The 25360-nt window shown below is 36.7% G+C and overlaps 1 protein-coding gene across 1 annotated transcript; it reads left to right on the forward strand.

Annotated features, from left to right (window-relative positions):
• The first annotated feature begins 14242 nt into the window (after positions 1–14242).
• LOC136748904 (class E basic helix-loop-helix protein 23-like) lies at positions 14243–15544 on the forward strand. The gene has a single exon (XM_066702920.1). It carries the CDS (start codon positions 14484–14486, stop codon positions 15195–15197), a length of 714 nt encoding a protein of 237 aa, XP_066559017.1. The 5' UTR covers positions 14243–14483; the 3' UTR covers positions 15198–15544.
• Positions 15545–25360: the final 9816 nt, after the last annotated feature.

Below are 25360 nucleotides of genomic sequence, written 5' to 3' on the forward strand. Positions count from 1 at the left end.
GTAGCATTGGCAGTTCAAGTCTGACATTCTTTAACTTTAACGTTCTCTCTCAAAGCATGTCTTCTGAAATATGAACTGCAAACTCGGTCATTGTGCAAAACCATAAAAGAAGACCTTTCGAGGGCTAGGCTGAGATCAAGAATGTTACTATGAACAGATTCCTAGGAGTCTTATCTTAGATGTTCTCTATAAAAAGGCGTGGCATCGGGAATCCGACGCAGGAACAGGGGCGTATGGTGCAAAAGTGAAGATGTAGCAGTGTAGGAGTGCGGAAACAAACGAAAACTGAAACCAAAACCCAAGCTCCTTGTTGAGCCAAACAACACAGAGCGAACAGGTCCCTCTCTATACATACAGCTCATCAAAACCAGACAAAGACGAGCAGCAACAGTCCAAATAGCAAATCCGAAAGAGTAGTCAAAGTCCATAAGCCAAATGTTTGTAACCAGGTCTTCTCTATTGTAGATTCTTTTCTCTTTTCTTGCATTTTCTCCTCCACACCTTCCAGCTCCTACTCCTACACCCCAAACAAACAAAGGCGAGCACATTTGCTGTGTTTATGCAGGACCTGGCCAATTACGTGTGTTTGTGTGTGTGTGTTTGTGTGTGTGTGTGTATTCTTGTTAAACATTGTTAGAACCTCTGGGTTGAGCTGATACTTCAATTATGTTTTCATTAATGTTTCTTAAAACGCCAGTAGTAAAAGTGAATCAATCAACTCGTAGGATATTTTTCCAACTAAGTATAATTCAACCCCCTGTGTAATGCATTGACATTATTTCCCAGCTGTTTGTTTTGGTATTGATTGCAGCTCATTTGCCCTGATCTCATTTGCAATGTTTGATTGCTAGTTTGATTCGGATCTCCAAACGCAAAACCCATCTCTGTGAAACTGAAGAGCACCTTAAGTCAAATGGCTTTGTGAAATCTAGCTTCTCTGTCAGTATATTGACATGCCTGGGTTTCCGATTATATAAAGTAATTCCAAAGCAATCCATTATCTATGCCTTTAATTTGACTCCTTTGAACTACTCTTAACAATAAAATGTATTAACACACATCAGGGTAAAATCCAGATTATGACAGCCTCAGACACAAGAACAGAGCTAGACTTCTACTACATGTTTCCACCCTCAATCTACTGCGTTTCGTGTACATTTTTGTGTTCAGCTGGAAGGCACTTGGGGACCTTCATTTGTGACAAAAAGGTACTAAAGAAACACATGCTCATTCATCCCTGTAACTCTTCTGGATTCTCCTATACAACCCATGCATTCTTTACTTGAAATAACAGAACCAGATGCTGACTGTTTGTTCAGTAAGGGCTTGTTTGATAGATTTTTTTTTTAACTGCTCTAAGTATAAATATTAATTGGCTCTTTTTTTTCTCTCTACAGTACAGTAAGTGCTTTCTGTGTTTCTCTTGTTCCGTCTCTCTGCAGGCCATTTTTAAGTGCGGCTTTATAAATATGAAATGAAGGCACAGGGATAAGCTGTCAAGAAATATATTTGCAGATTGAATGCATAATACTTAACAGATCCCACTTTTTCTATTTAAAAATAAATAAATAAATGAAGTAACACTTCCCTTTCTAAGCATTTGAAACTGTTATTAGGAAGCCTTGTGAAGAGGGATGTGCGGAGAGGAATTTCCTGTGCTCCTCGCTGACTATTGCAGGAATATCGGTTTGTATTACCCCAGCCAAAATAAATCTGTTTCTAAAGCATGGCAGCATCGGTAGTTTGTCCCCAAATATTCTAAACTCTTCATGAAAGAAGGAACTTAAAGGATTGACCCAAAATAAATGGTCCCTACATCCTATCAGAATATTGTAGTTGGACTGAAGCTTTAAGTTCACCAGTATGATTGCTTAAATGTGAAATGAAGCAGATTATTTACTGATTTCACATTATTTTGAATGAATTTGCTTGCATATTATGGCAAACCAAATTATCATTTAAAGATATCTGCAAATGACTTCCTGTTTATTTAGAGATATCTCCAAATCATTTTGAGATATCTGTAAATTACTTCCTATATGTAGCCCAAGATTATCACTTCCTGTTCACATGTTCATTCATTTCTGTGTAACTGAATGAGGAAACAGGTTGTGATAATCTCAGCCAATTTATAGGAAGTCATTTGAAGATATCTTGAAATGATTTAGAGATATCTGTAAATGAACAGGAAGTCATTTGCAGATATCTCTAAATGATTTTTAAAATAATTTAAAGATATCTGCAAATCATTTAGAGATGTCTTTAAATCGTTTAGAGATATCTTTAAAAAGCACCTTAATTAGACATATCTAAATGGATTGCAGATATCTCTAAATTATATAAAGATATCTTCAAAAGATTTTGAGATATCTCTAAATGATAATTTGGCTTGCCATAGTTTATCCTCAAAACATAAAGCTCTATGTAGCTATACATTTTTGTTGAATTACACCACCTCTTGTTGAATTTAATTTGTTCACTTTTTACACCATTTTGTTTAAAAAACAAATAAATGAAAGTACACAGTAAAGTGAATGCCTTTTTCTTTTCTGCAAATGGAGGAGAACATATCCTTGTATTACACAACCTTATGCCTCATCAAAATGTAAACCTAGCCTTATCCATAGGAATAGAGGGGCATTTAAAAATGTTCATGCCATATACACACATATATATCAGTACTTGAATGTATACCACATCTGCTACAATATTTGCATTGCGTCTAAATATTATGCACAACATGAACTTAATCCTCATGATTCGAAATGTTGCCACTGTGAATCAATCCTTCACATCTTTTTTATTTTGCCATTTTAAAAATATACACCATCAACTTTACGTTGTGATATTTAAGTGACTTCATGTGGTGACTATGATTTAACTGTCAAAGGTAGATTTCTTTATTCGTTTTTCCCTTTCAGATGCCTACAGCGCTTGGAAAAAACAGCTTTTAATGATGTCTTTTTAAAGACAAAAATTCTAGCTAATGATAGACTTCAGACAACCAGTGCTTAAAGTTTGTGTAAAAAGCCTGTTAATGCTGTAGGGTGCAAGTACTTTGTGTTGTTAATGTTTAGAAGGGCACTGAAGCACAATGTTTCCAGTTCGCCTCTGACTGAAATTACTGACTGAATTGGAGAGCAAAGTCAAGGTTAACACAAAGAACTTTGAGGCCCAGAACAAAAACACACAAACACACACACACAGACTTTTGTCAGGCTGTAACTTAATGGATACTCACGTGTCCCCACATGTTTTTCAAAGATAAAATGTATTCGGTGAACTTCCTTGCCCGTATTAATTCAAAGCATGTGTCTGACGATGTGTTTTTTTTTACGTGACACAACCCTCTTAACAGGAGCCAACAGGGGCCAATTCTTTCATTTTGCGGTTTAGGATCAGCTTTTGATTTCTTAACATTTTCAAACATCACTGCCCACATTGTGCAGGAAGCTTCTAGGAGCTTTGAATAGGACGTTCGCTGTCTCTGCACTCACAACATGATTATAGCGTTCGAGCTCCAGACCTTTGTGATCCAAAAATAAAAGCCTCAACAAACGCAGTAGAGAGGAATGTAAAGAAGAACTATTAGTGTCTGAAATGAACTAGAATAGAATCATAAAGCCATCGCAGGAGGACAGAATACAATTTTAGAAGACATTATAAATAACCAGATGCCTGAAGCAAACACAGCTAATCATGCATAGCAATGGATGGGCAATAGTCATTTACTCAAATGTGAGGCAGAAGTATGAAGCAATCTTTCAAGTAAACAGGCAAAAAAACCAAACACATATTAAATCAGTGTTTGTGGCTGTCAGAAGCTCACTGTTTTAGTCCAAATGTGACATCCTTTGATCTTTGGTTTTAAAACGTCTCGCTCTTCTTACTTTGCTCAAAACAAGGCACCCATTCACAGTGTACAGATGGGTGACAAATTAAAGGAAAAATCAACATAAAGTGTCTCAGTGAGGTGTTGGGCACCACGAGCCGCCAGAACAGCTTCAATGCTCTAGGCACAGATTCTACGAGTCTCTGGACTCTACTGGAGGGATGAACACCATTCTTCCAAAAGATATTCCTTCATTTGGTGTTTTGATGATGGTGGGGGAGAGCGCTGTCTAACACGTCGGTCCAGAATCTCCCATAGATGTTCAATTGGGTTGAGATCTGGTGAAAAATGCCCCCCACAGCATAACAGAGCCTCCGGACCCCCTCAATGTAGGTGTCCAGCAGTCAGGCCTGTCCCGTTCTCTTGGTGTCCCACACATGCACTCGCCCACTTGTCCAGAACACGAGCCAGTTGAGCGTCTGTGTGACTGAAGCTCCTTTTGTGCCCCAAAAGTGACCCCTCTTTCAAAGTCACTTTCCTTTCCTCTTGTCATCTTGATCCAAAAGCGAGGTCAACTGGGCCTGCTCAGCATTTGTATACATGCCACAGAGCATGATAGGATGTTCATTGCTTAATTGTATCATGCAGTTTGGAGGCATCTGCATTCGTTATGTTCCTCCACTCAATTATTCAGGTTTTTCCTTTAATTGTCACCCGTCTGTATGTGGTGGTGAAAGAGGAACAGAGACGAGGATGGGGAAGTCATGGTGGATAGCTGATCAATATCAAGGTCACTTGATCTATGTATATCCCTTGAGTGATGATTATTCTATGCAAGTTTCCTAGTCCTAGTTTTAATAGTCCCTGAGACACTTCGAGAAACTGTACATCTCCCATCAATCAATACACTGCTTTTTCACTGCCACTACGAGTTCTTTCATTGTAAAGAAAAGAACAAAAAAATGTTCTTGCTTCATTAGTGTCTCGCTTTCTGCCTGTTTTTGTGAGTGCCACACATTTCTTGCTCCCAGACCTTTTTCTGGTTTTCTCTTCCTACTCCTGCAAGTGAAGGAAAGATGTCTTAATCCTCTGCACACTGGAGATTAATTCATTCACCGAACAGAAACTTGGACAGAGATCTGACTTTAAGATTTGAAGCAGCAGTTGTTTTTTTCACAGTTTTGTTTTAACACGCTGCCATGTATTCACATAGAAAGTTTTCTTGAAAGGTTTCTTCTTTTATACAATGTTGTTGCTAAGGCTTCAAGAAAATAAGAGATTGTGTGCCACGAAAAGTACTGACTACAAGTCAAAGTGCACATTTCAGTTTTTACTGTTTCAGATCATGCCAAAACCCACTGATGATGTCTTTCTTAGCACTGACATCGAGGTAAAACAAGGAAAGCATTCTTGGAGCAAATTTTCTGAAACTAACAGCTTGCAATTACAGGGATGGTTATAGAGGCCATGTAAAATGTACAGGGACAGAGATGGACACAAGTGTGTTTAAAGACTTAACTGAATATAGCCAAGGGCCTGCAAATCCAAGCAAAAAAAGAATCCTAGTCTCGTTCGAATCAAGTCAAGAGTATCGTTTTTGTGTTTTTGCAAAGAACCAGCTTGAAATCAAGCAATGCCCATATTTCAATTCCAGTGTATTGTGTCATAATGAAGCATGAAAAGAAAAATACATTTTTGATCGACAGAAGGCCGGTCTAGTGATAATTCGATTGAGATGCAGTTTTCTGAGGAGAGAATTGTATCTTATGAAAACAGGACTGTGCTGTAATGTTCAAAGTATTTAGAAAAAAAAACACAACTTACAAGAAATGTCAACATAGTTCCTTAATAGTATGAGTAAAGCATTTAAGCCTGAAACTTCAATTAGGTGCAAAACATTCACACTGTAGTGTATGGAAAAGTGTATAAAAACAATATTCTATTGCCACAGAGCTTCAAGCTCTTAATTTCATGGCAAGTTATGAAAATCTGAGTTGAAAAGCCTTCTTAGGGTAAGACGTCAGGGTTGCAATATCAAAAATGTTTTCTATTCCAGCTGATAATGGAGAAGAGGCATGCATTTTGGAGTTAACTGTAAACTAAATTGTACAAAAGACTGAAAATATTTGATGAAGCGCAATCCAATTTGATATGGCTTTCAGTCTTGTTTACCGCATGTGTTGTGTGTGAAGACTTGTTGTTTGCTAATTTAAGTAAAATGTAAAATTATTTCTTTATTTGACCGTCTTTTTAAACTCTGAATATTTTAAAGTCCTATTTATTTTTAGGATTGATGAATATTAGATTTTTCAAAGACTTACTCCCTTTTTCAGCACAGGAAGGACTGACACTTGGGTGTCCACTATTACAAGAGATTTTTCAACATCTCAGATATCTACAAAGCAGAGCATGCGATTGGTTGTCACGTAGCCACAAAAAAAGCTTTTAACTTTTTTGACATTGCTGCAAAATCCCTGAAGTTGTGTATATATGTCCCTCTTATGCTCACCTGTCATACTAAAAACATATATTTACAAATAAACAACATCAGGGCAATATAAATGATGCAGACACGCCTAAAAATATACACAAAAGTAAGTATTTATATGAACTTCCTGTCTTCTCACTGGCCTATTTGCATACCTGGCTCTGGGGACTCATTAGCTCTTTTCACCTTAGACGCTGCACCACGGCAGAATTTTAAACACACACACACACCAAAATCGCAAAGAAAAAAAAACATCTTGACTGCACTGCACCACCGACTTGCTGCAAAATAACATAGGCAGAATTTGAGCTTGCATTTACTGTGATATATATTTTTTTTAATCCTGCTGAAACCAGTTGTTTTAAATTGTGTATTTGTCTAATGATCTCAGCAGCATTTATTCTTTAGTCATTGCAAATGCATAATGTGGGAGCTTAGATTCGTCGTTAATGTTGTGTTGCAGGTTCCCAAATGTCGAAATACAATTCTGTTTCATCTGCGTCTGGTGCCTCTGCTAATGAAGTGAAGACTGACCACACGTTAGGTCGAAGTGGCCTGAAGTCCTCTGTGGTGCGTTCACTATAATAAACCCACCACTTGCTTCTGTCTCTCTATTTGATGATGTAGTTGCATGAGAAGGAAATGATAAAGCTACAAGCCTGTGTTCATACAGAGTGCTGCCCTTTAAGCGAGACACTAAAAATAAGAATTTAAAGAGCAGGTGAAGGAGACAGCACATATTTTAACCCCCCCTGTAACAGTACAGAGAGGAGTTTGGAGTTTCACACATCATTTTTGTTTTTATACGCTCACTTATTCTAATGAAATCATGGAACCTTTTTCCAGACAAATTTCAAATGATAAATTGGGGATATGTATGTTCCTGACCTTGATTAAAATCACAGAGCAGCTGAATTAATTCGAGAAAAACAGCAGGGGAGGCTTGAGTCCTGTTAGATAGTCAAGCCTTTTATCTTTAATCTTCGGGTTTTTTTAAAAACACACACAAAAAAAAACCAATACAACCAGTCAGAGAGAGAGAGAGAGAGAGAGAGAGAGAGAGAGAGAAAGATAAGCAAACACTCTTCCATTTCTACATGTAACTTTGTCCTTTTAACAAGACAATCCCTGCCAGTATATAAATGATAATTTCAATTACTCTCTTTATGCTTTTACTAAGACGAATTACCATTTTAATAAACTTCTAATAGGCCTTCATTTTATGCTTAACCAAGGGTCCCTGATCCATCTAAATTCATGGTTCTCTGGATAGGAGCAATTGGAATTGATTAATTTTGGTTGTTTCAATTTCTTTAGCAACGTTGGCCTTGATATCAGGTATGAAATGTAATAAGCAGGCTACCATTCTCTTACGTCTCACCTAGCATGCAAATCACTCTCTGGTTTGCTTAATAAATTCTACACTTTTACACGAATTCTATCCAAACCCGTTTTTGCATAACACTGCACCGTAGCATTGTGGCAAATTACTGGAAGCCTTCAAGTCATGCCTATAAATATACAATAGCTATAATCAACTGGTGCAAATTGATGCCGCTGAATGTTGTATTTTGTTTTCAAAATAAGATCGTGCACCGTTCTTTTCTAATATTTAAAGTTTGTTATAATCAGGCACAGAGTTCTAAAATGATGGAAAAAGTATTAATGTGGAAAGGAGGGTAAAATTCACAAATCAAAAATGTTAGGTTTGCCCATGCATAGTAGTACATAGGTTTGTAGTCAGATGCATCTGGTTGTTGTCTATTTGGACAATAATATAATAATTAGCTGTAATTCATTAATGGCACATACAATGATGTAACTTAAAACATATGTGTGGCATTTCCAGCTCCTTGTTTTGTTTATTTTTTATTTTCTAAAGACTCAATGTAATCATGCACAATATTAGTTATCCCTGGAAAAGATTTGTACTGTACCTCAATTGTGACTTTGTCTGTCTTTGGCTGAAGTGCGCAGTTTATTTTTTTGCAACAGGAAGTATTGCCATGAATCGAAACACACCCCATCTGAATTCTCTTCAAATGTTATCGAAAAGTGTTTCTTTTATGAAGTGGAACTGATAGAATATATAAAAGAACACACTGCATTCTATTTACAGAACTACAATAAAGTCACAGTGCGTGTCAGATCTCAGTAAATCTGAATACGTTCCAAAAAAAAAGAGCATTTACTTGGAGGTTAAAACAGAGAAAAAGCATGTAATAGCTCCCCCACTAGGTCTGTACCCTCCTCTACCTCGACACAGATCTGTCTATTCTGCCAGGTGATCTCAATTCAGCTGAACAACAGGAGAAAATATGGACCCACTACGTTTGTTTACTGTTATCCAATGAACCAAGCTCTGAGGCATTAATAACACAATTATCACTTGGTTCACTATGATTAGAAAGTTAACATCAAAGGCTTAGAATTAGAAAGACAACATCAAAGGCTTGCAGCTCTTTATAATGATTCCCCACATAGAAATGTTACTAGTGGACTATTTAGTTACAATTATTAAAAACAGAAAGGAAGGGAACTAGACCATTAATATCCTGGAAGAATCGGTCTTCCAGTTTCCAGGTCTAAATTATTTTTAAGTTCTGATGTCCCTGATGCATTACTTTAGGGACATAAAACTATTCATCCACATGTATATGTATTGTTAATAAGCCAATTAATTTGCCTTACTTTAAATCATACAGAAATAATCCGAAGAAGTAAAAGGGGGAAGTGGCTGAAAATCCCTACTTTTAATACGAAGCCTAATTTTTTATAATGATTTTCTATGGCTAGAAATATTCTTGTGCATAATATAGAAGCTCTAAATTGGCAATATTTAATACATCACCCCATTTAATGGATAAAATGTAATGTGGAGATGATGTTACAACTCAGCCTACTGTGTACATTTACTTACTCAAGAAAGAGCAGGCATGGGGTTTTTATTAAGTCCAGATATATTTATTAATAATGAGGCTGCGTGCTTAAGCATGGTAGACTGAGCAATCATCTGAATTAATAATGCAATACTGGCGGATCAGACAGAAATATTATGCCAATAACTTCATAATTAATAATTTTGAAATACAATTTTGTACAGTAGATGTTAAGGTTGTTGTTCACTGGGTAATGCACACGATTTAGTATTTAGTATTAGATTTAGTATTCTTAACTGTATATTACATCATTTTCTGTCTTTATTAGGAGTTATAACAATGAGAACTCAAGTCCATTAACATCACCTTAAAATACATTAACTCTGCTTAGAAAGAACTGTGATTTTCTGTAGTTGAATATGTGTTTTTTTTTTTCCACTATACTAAAAAAAGGGAAGTAAAAAATGAATCTGGATTGACTCCCAATATGATGTGCATAGCTAAACCAGATTAACTGAGTTTCTGCTGACAAGTTTTGGATTACAGTGGGTGTAGGTTGAGGGCTGTTGTCTGGACTCCCATTCATCCATCACTGACATCAGCTGGTGCAGCGTCAGCGAGGGGGGGAGGTTGTTCAGTGACATCCCTGTCGGCCTGAAAGAGGACGCAGCATCGAGCCTTCGAGAAAGAGATGACCTTTCCTGGAAAAAAAGAGAAGATTCCTGGAAGCAGTAAAGTGGCAACATGATATTAATTGGGAGTGCTCCATGTTGGGATCTCTGCCATTCCTATTTACTTGCCTCTGGCCTTTCCATACATCTCTAGGCACTGGCATGAGCTGTTGTGCTTGGTCACATATGCTAATGAGAGCTCTGTGTTAACCTGGATAACCTCTACTGCTGCGGCCATTTGTTCTCCATCGCACACCTCGCTTCCATGTGAAGGGAGGTGTGCGATACTTCACACCCTTTGCCGAGTGGACAGTATTGTTCAGTGTACATGTTGTATAGTCACATGGAATCAAGGGCTGCAGCTCCATCTCCTGACACTGCAATATGTGTTTCTAGTTTGCAATGTTTTAAACACATGGTGGCGCGTTTCGCTTCCTTCATTAGCAGAGCTAAGAATGTTTTGAGGTGCAGTAAACAGTAAACTGAGGCCTGCCTGCCCAGAATATACATCAACAGTACAGGTTGACACACATAAACTGACACACTGTGTTCTGGCAATGTGGTGTGAGGTTGTCGTTTGGTTGTGTTTTGGTTCTGATGAGGATGACGTGAGAAAAATGATACAAAAATGTATTCCCCCGACCACTTTAATGATCTCACATATCATAGGTCCCTCTCTGGAGCAATATATATCAAGCATGACTGTATGTGCATACTTTGACATCTATATTTTTTTCATTTTACTTAAACTATTTCTTTTGTGTATCTTGATTTGCTTGTCTGTGAATATATTTTCTTTTCAATGTAGTTATATGTCATTTTTTAATGTTTTTGACGTTTTAACACCCCCTGCAGTCTACGAATGAATGGTGCCACAACCTCACTTTGTTCTGTGTTCATTTAAATGCAGTGGTTAAAAACAAAATGTTCCTTTGTTGAACACCGCTGCCACCTTCTGGCGAGTATTAAAATTGATCAAAACAAATAAATAAATCGCCGAAATTGTAATTGCACGCATACAAAATAATCAAAAATGTTCGTATTTGTTTGCACGGCATAGGGAAATATTAAATTCTCAAATGCAAGCAAACAGGAATATACTAAAGAATGAGACATTAAATAAATAATTGTCCTTGATATGTTAAATACAACAGAATTTAACACAGTTTGCAGAAAGGTTGACGAATATGCATGCATTTTATAGACACATTAGCAAAACCACAGTGTATGTTTAAGAAAATACCGTTTTATTTGGTGTTATGCTTTAGGAAGGAGTTAATTCGTCTAAATACAAATTCGCAATGAAGTAATAATAATTGATATCTATTTATGATGTCTAAATAAGTCGTTTTTGACGTGTTCGGTAGTTCTGACGCTAAAATTGCATTCAAAGTCTTAAAAACACCACTAGATGTCAGGATTTGTCTATTGATGATTCAGTTTGACTCACACTTGATCGTTTACATTTTCTGAATGGTTCTAAAGGTAGGACAAATGTATATATGTTTTATTATTATTATTATTATTATTATTATTATTATTATTATTATTATTATTATTAACAAGATAGAATTTTAATGTAATAATGGTATATAATAATAATACAACTAATGGAGATTATTATAATGTTTTGCTGTTCTCTTAAACTCGTTACTTTTTCTTCATATTAGTTAATGGTTTGTCGGGAAGACGAATGGCATGCAATTGCATTTGTTTGTTAGAAGTTATTCGTCTAATTTCGTATTAATGTTGAAGTTATGACGTTACTTCATGATCATGGAAACAGTCTATGCAGTTTTGATCTGGAACATTCAAACATGTGCAATATATGCATAATATAATGACGTGAGTGAGAAATCAGTCATATGATTTGTATGTCTGTTCCTTCATATATCTTCTGAAATCCTTAATACTGAGGATGACATGAATGTAAATTCAATGTATTGTATTAGCACTACTAATATGGCACAATTGCACTGGGCTCCATTGCTCTAAACCCGCTTTTTGGTACCTCTCCAGGAGATGTGATTAATTCTTCCCAGCACGCCGCATTGCTCAGTGCTTTCAGTGGCATTGCGCCTGGATGGGATTTTTTCGAGTTCCTCGCGTTATATATGATTCTTTAAAATGTAAATCAGCCCTACTTGTTGTTAGAAAAGGAGAAAAACTTCTAAATAAAATGCCCCATATGTAACTGTTTTTATCCGCATGCAAAGTATTTTCTTTCTCTGTATTGTAGAGATAGTGGAATGCTTGTAGTTTTGTCGCATTTTACCCAATTTAAGTGATTTTTGAACTCACTTCTTGGCTTTCTTTCTGGTTTTGTTTTTAATTGATGAAAGTTGTTCTAGCCAATGATTTATTAACACCAATTAGACTGGAGAATGTAAAAATACAGAAAACAATAACAGGAAAGCTATATTCACAGCTTGGACAAAACAACCAAATGATCCGTGATTTGTCGCGTTGGGTTAATGGAGGTGGTTGTTGTCTTTTGATGCTTTTTGTTTGTGTTTAGCCAACCATGACTGGCCTACTGTAATGATGCTGTTACAATATTACTAGGAGTATTAATACTACTAAGAATACTAATACAGTACGAATTAATCATCATCATCATCATCATCATCATCATCAAATGTAAACAGATAATTAATACTCGAATCAAAAGATTATTATTTTATTTGGCAGGCACACTCAAAGGCCCGAGAGAGAAGTATTTGGTTAAACCCGAAGAGATACATCTCAGACACTTCGAAGACCAGAACAATGCATTTGGAGTTTCCTGCGGACTTGGACTTGGACTTCTTCAAATCTGCTTGTAGATATTATGATTATACATTTCATTATTTAATGTTACATGCAACACAGTTTCTAACAAATTCCTTAGGCTAGAAAACACACGTATTATTGAATATATTAATAGTATTATGACATAAAGGTTAGACAAAGAAGAGCAAAGAGAACAGTTTATAACTTTTTGTCTTTCTTTCTGGCAAGAATGTGGTCTAGTCTTGCGTTCACTTGTGAAAAGGCGCATCTGCTGTTTAAACAGGGAGGCATATTTACATGAGCCACCACGAATGATGCTATGAAATAATGCTGTCGCTACCGGACACAAGTTGTCTTATGTATAGGAATACAGGATTTAACTTTGGAAACATCCAAACATCCTGTCAGACGAGTGTGATCATGCATGAACAGTTGTAGCTAGTCAAACTCATAATCTGCAGCCACAAATGTATAAATAAGTTTATATGTATAGGCTACTTAGTGAAATAATGTAATATACTTTAGAAAATCTCATTTTTAGACAAGAGTTTTAACAGCACTAGTTGGAATACGTAAGGTATTGAAAATAGCATTTAAACTTCGCTGTAAATCTTAATAAAGCCTAGTAGTTTCTATAACTTTAATCAACAGAAATATCTCATACAGACTTAGATCACTTTTTGATCGCATGGTGGCGCCGTGTTGTAGGAAAACATGGTAAAGGCATCACTTCATGTTTTTCATGATATTTGTATTACTTTACAAACGTATAAGTGGTTATACAAATAATTGTTTTGCAGATCGATTCCTTAGATACACGTTATGTGTCTGTCTACCTTTCTGCGTGTATCTGTACCTGTGTCTGTCTGCACACCCAGAGCCTCTAGATCTAATTCACTGTATTTGACACATTCCGTAAAGAAGTGAAACTTTTTAGTCATGCTACCAAAAATATTTATTTTCATGAAAATGTATAATTAATATTTAGTAAAACTTAAACAAAATACCTGAACTACAGTACATATGCAATACACACACACACACACACACACACACACACACACACATATATATATATATATATATATAAAGCATCAAATGTTGTGCTGTCAAGTTGTTACTGTGCTTTTTGCTTTAACATTTTTATCTGCTGTTAAAAACAATATAATGTAGGTATATTGGGAGGGAGAAACGCTAGTAAATTGTATGTATGGGTGATGTGGAAACATTTAATATCGTCTGTATGCAACTAAAAGCAGGAATAAGAACAATTGTGTTTATATTCCACTGTCAATGAAATAATGATCTTGGAGAATAATAGAGCAATTTATATATATATATATATATATATATATATATATATATATATATATATATATATATATATATATATATATATATACAAATGTATACTGTTATTATCATTATTGTTGCAATTAGAACCATGCTGGCTCAATAACTACTTGGTCCCCTTCTGAATTTGAAAGGTTTTAATCCCATTAATTAAAACGCTTCCCTGATTGGATGGCTAGTTAATCCCAGTGGGCTATACTTTCATACTAACAGGCAAGTGGGACGGAAAATGAGTCACATCCTGCCCAGGGCTAGGGCAAGACACACTGTAAGGCTCCGTCAAGAAGAAATTAGTTTTGTTTCGGTTAAACGTCTTAGATACTTTTAACACCAGTGTAGATAACGGTGCCCAGGAAAATAAAGAGCAGACACTTTAATTCGGAACAGACTTTGGGAAGAACAACAACACTCATCAAGGGGAGAACAAGGCAAGACACTGCAGCTGCGAGAAGAGCGAAAAAGTTTCAACCGAGCGGACTTACATAAAAATGAACGTTGGGGAAGAGAATCTTTTCCATGGTTCCGACAAGAGAATGAATGACTTGAAATCAATTACCAACGACGCGCTAATTGATCTGACGCAGCGCTACGGCCAGTCCGCCTTCGGCTTCGGCGCTGGCCATGGTGCTGGAAGTCCCGGCCGCTTCCCCCTGTCAGCCGCAGCCGACTTCCTCTCCGGCCAGACGGCGAAGTCCACCGAGAGCGGCGGCGAGCAGAGCAGCGACGAGGACGACAGCTTCGACCACCTGGACCCCAGGAAGAGAGGCTCCGGGTTCGAGCAGGACAAGCACGGCGGGGCTCTCGGCAAGAAGCCCAAGGAGCAGAGGTCGCTCCGGCTGAGCATCAACGCCAGAGAGAGGAGGAGGATGCACGACCTGAACGACGCGCTGGACGGTCTGAGGGCCGTCATCCCCTACGCGCACAGCCCCTCGGTCAGGAAACTCTCCAAAATCGCCACTTTGTTGCTGGCCAAGAACTACATCCTCATGCAGGCTCAAGCCCTGGAGGAAATGAGGAGGCTGGTGGCTTATTTGAACCAAGGACAGACAATAACGTCCCCCATCCCCGCAGCTCTGGCCCCCTTTGGACAAGCGGCCGTATACCCGTTCTCAGGTACTGCGCTGGCCACCTGTGCCGACAAATGCGCTTCTTACGCCGGGGCCCCTTCAAGTCTCTTTAAACACTGCAACGACAAACCTTGATGCCATTTGCCTCTCGACAGATACACCCAGGCACCCATCTGTTAGTCTTTCTACTTATTTGCGTTATTCTGTGGGGAAAGGACCTTATTCTAATACATAATCCTAAGCTATCTTTAAATAACTGCTGCAGTGTTTCATCCAGATTTGACACCACCATCACATACATCAAACTCTTTGTTTAGTAAGGGGGTAGACCAATATAGAGAATGAGCATTGAAAAAGCTGTTTTACTCTTATTTTTCATTGATTGGTTGATTTTGCGTTTTCAATCCCGGTTAAAGCGTTAGATGTGTCCTCGGAGTTGATTTGGAGCAGAAGAAACAACAGAGCATTTTGTTATTCATTATTTTTATAAGGAAAATGACAGACTAGGAAAACTTCGGAGTGGTTTCCATTAGTACATATAAAGTCTCACAGCCGCACTGAAACATGTGAAGTAAACGACTATGCAACATCCTTACATGTTATAGTTCAGATGTGAAAAATTATATATTGTATTTAGTGTCCAGCTCCCACTACTCGAGGTGTGTACTGCCGATTCTGAATGAAGTATCTCATGGAAAACCAGTAAATAATATGTGAATCAAATATATTATTGTCATATATAAGAAGATGTATTGAAGATGTTGACTTTGTTATTGCACAATTCATTTGATTGTACTGTACATCTGTGCGATACTCGACTTAATCAAAGATGTGGGATATGAGGTCTTGGCTGAAAAAAAAAAAAGAAATGCTTGTGTTGGAAAAAAAAAGGAATTTCATATATTGTTTATATGTCTTTATAATTAAAAACGAATATATGCCTGAAGTTGACTTGTCGGAATTTCTCGGACACTGCTGTGTGCTTGCGTGTGTGAGTGTGTATGTGTGTGTGTGTGCTTTACTTTTAAGTTAATACAAAAATCTTCTAAAATCTAAATATATGTATATTTATGTCTCCGATTTAAGGAGTGAAAAAAGTTAATCTTAAACCGAGGAGTGAGACCCTTAAAAACGCCTTCCTTCTGTAGACGCAGGTATTATACAATTTGCACATTTAAAATTGTACAAAATAAGTTTGAATTTTAATTGGTTTTAATAATAATAATAATAATAATAATAATAATAATAATAATAATAATAATAATAATAATTATTATTATTATTATTATGATTATTATTATTAGCTTGGAAAAAATATTCTCTATTTGTCTGTTTGAAATGTTTTTTTTTTCTTTGTCAAACTTTTGATCTGATTTCAGACATTATTTATCTATCTATGTATTTCATAGCCACATTGATTTCACAAAAATATGAGCAATGCTGATCCCCTCTTCCTCCAGTGTCTCTAACAGCCTGGCTGTCGAGCCGAGATGCTGCTGCAGGGAAGGGTGCAGAATTAGCCCCAGGGTGCGAGGGACCTGTCTCCAGATATTTGTCTTATTACACGGACTCACTGTACCTACGTCTGTCTCCTCTCTTATGCTAATTGGAAAAACGTGGGGTTATTAAGACTCTGGTAGTTTCCATTGCTATAGCCCCCTTCTGATAATAATTAAAGTCCTAATACAATTTACAGACAAACAGCTGAAATCATTTATCAAAGTTGAAAACCTATTTTATTTCACTTTATATTTACCTTTCGTTTCCTGTATTCACCCTTGTGTTTGTAGGAAACACATTTCAAATGGACTGGGTCGCCCGGTACTACAAAACTGGGCAGGTCGGATGTTTTGTTGCGTGTTCAACAATGCATCCAATTATTTAATTAGGGGCTAATCATGTATTGGTTTTGGTGACACAGTAATTGTTCTCAGAATGTTTGCACTGGAATGCCCATTGTCTGACTCTTATGTGGGTTTCGTGGTTTAGACACCGCAGAGAACAAAGAAAAGGTCAAACCAAATTTTAAAATATGTATTTGGTAATTGTACAAGTTTTGTTTTGTTTTATGTGGTCTTTATTAGCGGGGCACTTTGTGTTGGACAGATATACCACTTCAACATAGCACGGATTGTTATTGCCATTCCAGTATTGAATAATGATCAAAGCCATTGTCAAAATGATACACTTATTAATTTGTCTTCATATACACACATGTTCGGAACTACAGAAGTTTTTAAAAAAATAAACTTTAATACATGGACACGTTACTCTATTATGAACACCAGCACACGCAACATTATAATAAAGTAACAATTATTCTTCTATATTCTTGGTGTCAAAAATGTATTTACTTCTTCTTGCGATTGGTTTAACCGGTATGACGTCAAAGGTTGCGTGGGCGTGGTCTTAGCCTTTGTGTGCACCCTGTCTACTTGGGGGTTTACTTTGTGATTGAGGGACATATAGGTATGGACCGTTTATACCCAACAAGGTAACATTTTTTGGTTTTATTCCAGAACTTTAGTTAAAGTTGCATTTTAAATCGACTTGTACACCTGATGCGGAATCCATTATATTGGATAAAGAGCTTCGTATGTTTTACATTTCAAGTGAAACAGTGGTTGTAATTCACAAGCATCCAACGTTTCATGATATGCATCCCTTATATAAAAAGTGAGTTTCTTACTCTTCATTCTTAAGATCTGGTTTCACTATTCACCAGGATTCAGATTGTCTTTGAACAGCTGATGAAACAAAGCAAAGTGTCATCTCTTTTAACATAACCAGTTTTATTGATTAAAACAACGTTGTGTGTGTGTGTGTGTGGTGTCAATACAGGTTTAGTGTGCTGGTCAAGAAATCCTGAGGCGAACCTGTGAAAAGGCAAATATCAGTTTAATACAATAAAGTTTGTTTTCTTAAACAAAGTAATTGAATGCAAGGTAACCTGTAGTTTGTTTGTGAAGATATTAACACAAATATCACTTTTCTTTCTTAAAAAAGTAAGCAACAATGCACACAAACCACAGGAGAGTAGGCTAGTAATCAGTCTAGCTAGCATTTATGTAAAACATATTTAATTAGTTAGTGAAGCAAATCTGATGTAGAGATTTGTTTAAATAACAGATTGTCTGTTGTTTATTGTTGGTTTGTTTTTCAGGATCTTGTTCTAGTTATCCTGTCATAAGCTCCTGCCTTATATAACCTGTATCATTTCTGTATCATTTAGTTGCAGAATGGTCATCTTTCAGTAGGCCAGTTGTACATAAAAAGAAATTTACTGTCCAAACTTGTATACAGTGACAGTTATCATTGTCAAAGCAGCCTTCCTGGGTGGCATCTCTAGGTCTTCCAGTGATATTTATTGAAGTATCAGTTATGATGGGCTCTGTGGTTTTTGTGCCTAAGCTCTTTCAGACCGTATAGCTGATATTGCAGCATCTCAGTGTGCCGATCGAAGATAAAGGCTGATATCTGAGGCTTATTTCTACTGTGCCAACTTTTTCTCACTTCTCCTCATTTATGCAGTTATTGTGTATTTCTTCTACTCTCGGACTACTTTAGACCTGTCATAACAGAATCCCTCTCGTGAATGGAGTCTTTCAGGCGCGTGGCAGGTATCTGTCAGCCTGGCTTTGGTGAAACCCCAGTGATTGGAGCTTGCTGACACATTACACACATGGCCACATCTGACAGTAAAGCGGCCCTCTATTGATTTTGACACATGGCCCTCCCATTTTATTTACTAATCTGAAAGAAAGAAAGGCAGTTTGTACTTACAGATGTGGTTTCAGTTTTTTAGCTATTAATAATGAATATCTTTTCATAATAAAAATATTCTTTGTGAAGACCATATATGTATAGGTTATATCAAAAGCACAATAAGATGAACTGCTTTTCAAATAATTTTACTTACTGCATTCTGGTTTATATATATATATATATATATATATATATATATATATATATATATATATATATATATATATATATATATATTGTTTGTTTTAGTCTGAAACACTCCCTTAGTGTATATATTTTTTTATTTCCAGTAAATTACACTTTCTATATTTATATGAATTCATTGGTGTATTAATTTGTATTTTATTTTGATTCTGATAAGCATCAATGACAGTGTTTCATAATAATTGCTCATTTATAAGAAGAATTCTGGAATGAAAACCAGCAATCGAGAGACATTTTCAAATCTGTAATCTGTATCTGGGTATCTGTAAACTACAACTAACACATTTTTGTTTCTGTCTCTCTCTCTTAGATGGTTTTTGAGCTACTGGATAAAACATGAAATGAACAATGAATTCCAATTCATTTGCAGGTAGGTACCTTTAAATCGAGACAAATGCCATTACTTAAAGCGGTTAAAACACAACAGCCAGATTTCATTGAAGACAATAACAAGCCCTCATTTGAGATGTTTACAAATGGCAACAAGCAGATTCCAAGTCTTTAATTACATTTTTTGTTTAAGAAAGGAGGATGGTTATATTTCTACTTGTTATATCCTAACTCGACCGTGAAACATTTTCCTGACAATTCACATGTTTACTTTGCATGTCACACAATCCAGAAATCAAAACAAACACAGCGATGAAACGACCCCGTTAAGATGTGTGTAGCCTTGCTGTTTACATTAACAATGCTTGTACAGAGGTCTTTAAAATGTTAAGGTTCCAGTATTGCAGCCACCTTACAAGTAATGCTACTTAATTGAACATAAATCGCAACTCAGTATTTTATGTATTATTCCAAAATGCCAAGAACTTTTTATTTTATTTTATACATGGTTTTAATGTGGTTCATGCAATGAGTATGTATGTATATATTTATATATGTATGTATGTATGTATGTATGTATGTATGTGTGTGTGCGTGTGTGTGTATGTATATATATGTATGTGTGTGTGAGTCTATACATATATTTCTGTGGGGGTGTTTGTATATGTGTGTATATATGTGTGTGTATGTATGTGTATATATATATATATATATATGTACACGTGTGTGTGTGTTTTGTATGTGTGTGTGTATGTGTATAACTATATGTTTCAAATGTAAGAGTGAAAATAAGGCTGGCTATGTAGTAGCTTCATTTTCAGGACTCAATATTTATATGCAAGTCGTTTTGAATAAATAAATGTGGGGCGAGTGTTTCGCAGTGATGGAAGAGAAATGCTTAGCTTTCCTTTTTCTCCTACAGTCACAAAGCCCCCCAGTCTGGTCCTCATGACATCATGAGTGCTCATTCCTCCGAGCCCCGTTTTGTCGAAAGTAATGAAGGCGTAGTCAGTTGGTTCTGAGAAGCACTGTGATTCAGTCCGACGTCCAGCAAGTCAGTCTAGATCCATTGGGACTACATTCGTTATTTTAATAAGACGGGGGCAAATCTAGTATTTGGCCGCAAACCCTAAGATGCTCCAGCCAGGCAAAGTGTTTGCCGACTGCCACAAGGCACCTGACACGATGGATTTTAATCGGTGCCGTTATGCGGATGAAGCCAGCAACCAACACAATGGTTTAATTTTAATAAATGATGCCTTGATGTAACTTGATATGTCAGAGGTTTATAAAATTCTACCAGTATTCATAAGCCCGTGTTGGAAGAAAAAAAAAAAAAAAAAAAAAAGAACATTAGGAATGAAGCTGCAAAAAAGGTCACATTCGATTGGGCGACAGCAGCACTGGGAGCTCACCAGTCTCTGCTTGATGTAGTATCAGAGATGACAAACAAGGCAGGCATTACCATGACACACACTAATCTCTGTAATGGTCCCCAGAAAAACAGACTGGTGGGGAACTTTGCAGAACAGGGGGGAAGAAAAGTGTGCACCCGTGTCCCCTTCTTCCCTCTTTACCAGCTGAAGAACGATGTGTCACATTTCAAGCGTAGGGATTGTTAATTAATTAATGACAAAAACAATGTAATTGGCCATTAATAATCTCCAAAGCAAAGAACCATGGTGGATGGGAGGGACAGCTTCTTTTCAAGCTGGCTGGTGTTCTGCTGGTGATGAAAGGTTTTGGCTCTACAAAATAAATTAAGATGTGTTCTCCATTTGAGTGTTATTTAGTGGCTCCGGTTAGGGATTGGCCTGAGTCCATACACTGAATTCCTCCGCATGCATTGCTGCAGCTAGTTTTGTTGCAGGACTAATATTAATCACCCGGTTGGGACTGGCAATAACTGAAATAGGACAATTTGGAAGCTAGGAAATGGTGGTTATTGAATACAATGATTTTGTAGCTCTAACAAACCAAAATGTGTCTCGTTTTAAATATGGACTAAACTGCTCATGTCATCTAATTTATTTTGAAAGATGATCTGGCAAATTGTGGAGCAAAAACATGAAAAATCGGTAACGAGGCAGATAAAACAAAGTGGCAAGACAGCCAGTACCATGTTTGAGTCCATGTGAAACTGTGGTGTCATTAGAAATGTATATTAACAGCCATTGACATTCCCCCTTAAAATTTCATTTGATTTTCCCACAGTTGGTGATTGAATTTACTTGGGGTATGAATGAACTCTGCTGCGATAACAACTCATAACTCAGTGTGTCAGCCGTACTTAACCTACTTTATGCGCAGCAATTCAGTGGAAGACTGGGTGACTTGTCACATCTCCAAGAATTAAGCTTCTCATGCAAAGACGCCCATTCTGTCACTCTAAGATGCTCCATAATACTGGGAAGAGCATCAATTTTACAGCCATCTAAATAATGTACACATATTCATGGCATAGACTAAGGACATAATTAAAGTGTTTGGTTATCACTCTAAATTAGGATTAGCCGTACATCTGTTCAGTGATCTGTGCAAAAGAGGAGTATATTTAAGCTCTTTGTTTTACCACGTCATTGTTTGAAATATTGTTTGGGAGGCAGTGTATATATGTAATTCGTATGAAATATTGCTTTTGGAGAATGAATAGTGATTGGGATTGTGTGTGTAACACATGGAAGAAGGGAATTTATTCTACGTTGATATGTTGAGTTACATTCACAGATATGCTGAAAAAGAATTGTATGCCTGTATGTGAAAATCTATATATCATGAAAAATGTGAATATACACAGACACAATTCTGTCTGTTCAATCCAATTTTTGCACTATTAATCCTTAGTGTTTAACATTTCTCTTCTGTCATTTTTGAATCCAGTTTTATCAATATTATAGTGAGAATGAAATATTTAATTTATTTTTGTTTGCAGAGCAGATTTAAGCAAGGTTCTGTTCTAGAGATGGACCAAAGGAAAATGGCCATCTACAAGGTTTCAGGTCTTAACTTTTAACCATTGTGTAGAATTGACAGTGTAACAAATTCTAAAGCTTAGGTCATGGTCATGTAAACTGGCATGTAAACAGCCTTTGAAATAGGTTGTTAAACTGTAGTACTAACCATGGACAAAGTGAAGTGTGGAGACTCTTGTGTGGTCCTGACTTTTTCAGTGTACGATCTATGACATATAGAGTGCCAATGATATACTGTGTTTCTTTTTTCTGACATTTATACAGTTCCCTGGTCTTGTGGAGGGTACCTTGGGCTTAATTATTTCCCCACTACAGTACCATGTGTGATCACTGCAGAAGTATTATGCAATTTACAGTGCTTTTTACAACCTTTTGCACAAGGGCACCATTTTTATTTTATTTAAACCAAAATTACAGCGCGTGGGCTGGAGAAGGGTGGCGGGGGCCCATTCTGCTACAAGTCGGGGCCTGAGACGTCGATAGAAAGTGAATGAAAGGGAAGATTAATAGCATTTATCACAGAGGATAGACTTGCAGTTTCCTAATTAAAATTGTTAGAACATGGAACCGGCCAAGGATCAGTGGCTTTTAATGAGGACCTTGTAGGCTGATTTGGGTCTAATTTTCTGCTTAATAAGGCTGGTTTAAAAAGTAATTTTGGAGGGATGTGACTCTTTTAAACCTGCTCATTATCAATGATAGTGCTTCACTTAAGTACTTCAGGAAACGTTGTGTTTAATTAATATAGCGCTGGCACGTGGATTAGCTGACAGACTGGGGGGAAAAAAATTGATGAAGAACTTTCAAGGACACTGGTTTCATTAGGCAGCTTCATTACAGCCTAAATAACTCTTTAACTGTGTCATTTAAAAGCCAATGTGGCTTTCAGGCTGTATTTTATACGGCACCGTAATGGGGTACGTTTTCAGGAGGCACTGTGATACGGCACAGACATCTCAATTTGAGATTGCAATAGTTTAATCCCCAAATGAACTGGTGAGAAGTGCAGCACACTCAGTACAGTGGTATTCTGTGTATGTTTTACGCATCATGTAGTCACTAGGTATAAGGGAATGTACACAATTATTAATAAAATGACAATATATGTGTTTAAAATGTAAGGTTTGTGTTATCGTGGTCAGGACTTACACCCCGTGTGCTTGCAAGGCAGTGCAGTATATTAGCTTCAGAAATTGTCCAGTGTTTGTATTTAATCTGAATTTTTAAAGCCCCATTTAAGTCTTTCATATAAAGCATTGGTAGATCCAATTAGACGCGGGCTGCTGCAGGGTGCAACGGGACCCTTTCGGTTGGGAAGAACAGACTTTGGGAATGGCAGCTCCAGCTTCCACCTGAACCACTGCTCTGCATCGACATGAGCAGTAGAGGTCTGAGATAAGCCTGTACTTACACCCTGAATCCATCTACAGTTGGATGTTAAAGACACGCAAAGCTACTCTATCCCATTGCGGTAATCTGCTTACCAAGGGCTGTGTTCAATATCTGTATCAGTGGAAAGTGGATGCTGCCAGGTTGTATAGCCTTTTTTAATGTGAAGGATTGTATAAAAAACTATGAAAAAAATAAATATATATATAATATGAAGTTTAAGGAATGTTTTATCTATACATATCCACAATCACACACACAAAAAAAGAAAATTCAAAAGCAGAGTCCCTTGTTTGTAGGAAGCATTAAATAGTGTCCAGTTTGACATTGTTATTAATGTTTCTTTCTGTTTTTTTCAGATAATATTGCAGTTATGTTGTGTAGGCAGGGAAAGTGCAGTTCTGCGTAACCTCCTTGTAAACTGAAAGTCAACCAGTTAAAACCCTTTCACAAAGAGAAAAAGAGTGCATCCTCAAATCTGTCAACACTGCTTGTCTGGTTAACATTTTCTTGATGTTCTTTTCAATTCAGTATGTAGATTTGCAGCGTAAAAATCAAGAATTTAACAATAATAACTAATTGAAATATATACATTATTTTCAGTCTTGGTGTTTTTTCTCCCCCTTTAACCAGAGTGCTTTGTAAATGTTTGTTTTTCCTCTTACTCATCACAGTTTTCTTGTTTTGTTTTTCCACTGTTGGAAATAAGAGCAAATTGACTACTACTGTGTAAGAGGGATGAATATAAATGTTTGCTAATCCATAAAGTAGAATCGCTTATATCCGATTTAATGTTGCATTTAGAGAAACTGCATTTCCCTGCATATCGCCAGTGAACACGATGCAGGGGGTTTCATTTTAATCATCACAATGGACATCACTTAGATGATTTTTAACAGTATTGTTGACTGATACGACTCTAAGAGACCCATATATCAGGTAATATCAGGGACTTAGAGGATTTGAAAGAGTAAAGTGCTTTATTTCTACTTTGAGAGATAATTCTCTTGAAATATTATAATATGGAAAATGGATTTGTTTTGAAATATAACTGTGGTGTGTTGTTCTGAGGGCCATAGGTCCAGGGTAGCAAACACACACATTATTTGATAGACTGCAGTGTTTCCAATTGCACGGCAGAAACAAATCTGCAGTAGCCTCTGATGTGCTTGAGTAACAAGTTGATCTGGATCAACCGTAATCAAGTAAGTTGTTATTGCAAACACTTCGGTACCTGATATTATTGAGGCCTTTTGACGAAACACATTAATTTTTTTCTTCAAAAACAAGTTTTTCAATTTTATAATACTGTGCTCAAAAACATCTGGAGAAGACGGTAGTGTTTTTAATGTCGATGGTGCCGTTGTCGGGGGTGAAAAAGTGCTAATCTCACAGGTCTTTAAAGGTGATCAAAAACCATAGCAAACAGAAGCAATTTCTCTTCCTGGCATAATTGTTAAAGTGTTTTTGTTTTATGTCATTTTCACTCTTAATTATCTTTCCCGGCTAATGGTTTAAATGACTTTGGAAATAAAAATAGCTAAATGTCACGTTGGTGTCGGTTAATACATCTGTGTGCTAGTATAGCTGAGTGAAGGGAGTACTGAGAAATAGTCATTTTACTGAGGGATATACGGA

Source organism: Amia ocellicauda, chromosome 4 (assembly GCF_036373705.1).
Source record: "Amia ocellicauda isolate fAmiCal2 chromosome 4, fAmiCal2.hap1, whole genome shotgun sequence".
NCBI classification, from domain to species: Eukaryota; Metazoa; Chordata; class Actinopteri; order Amiiformes; family Amiidae; genus Amia; species Amia ocellicauda.

What these genes read in the sequence shown, in the direction of transcription:
- LOC136748904 (XM_066702920.1), top strand. Translation starts at nt 14,484, where the DNA reads ATGAACGTTGGGGAAGAGAATCTTTTCCATGGTTCCGACAAGAGAATG.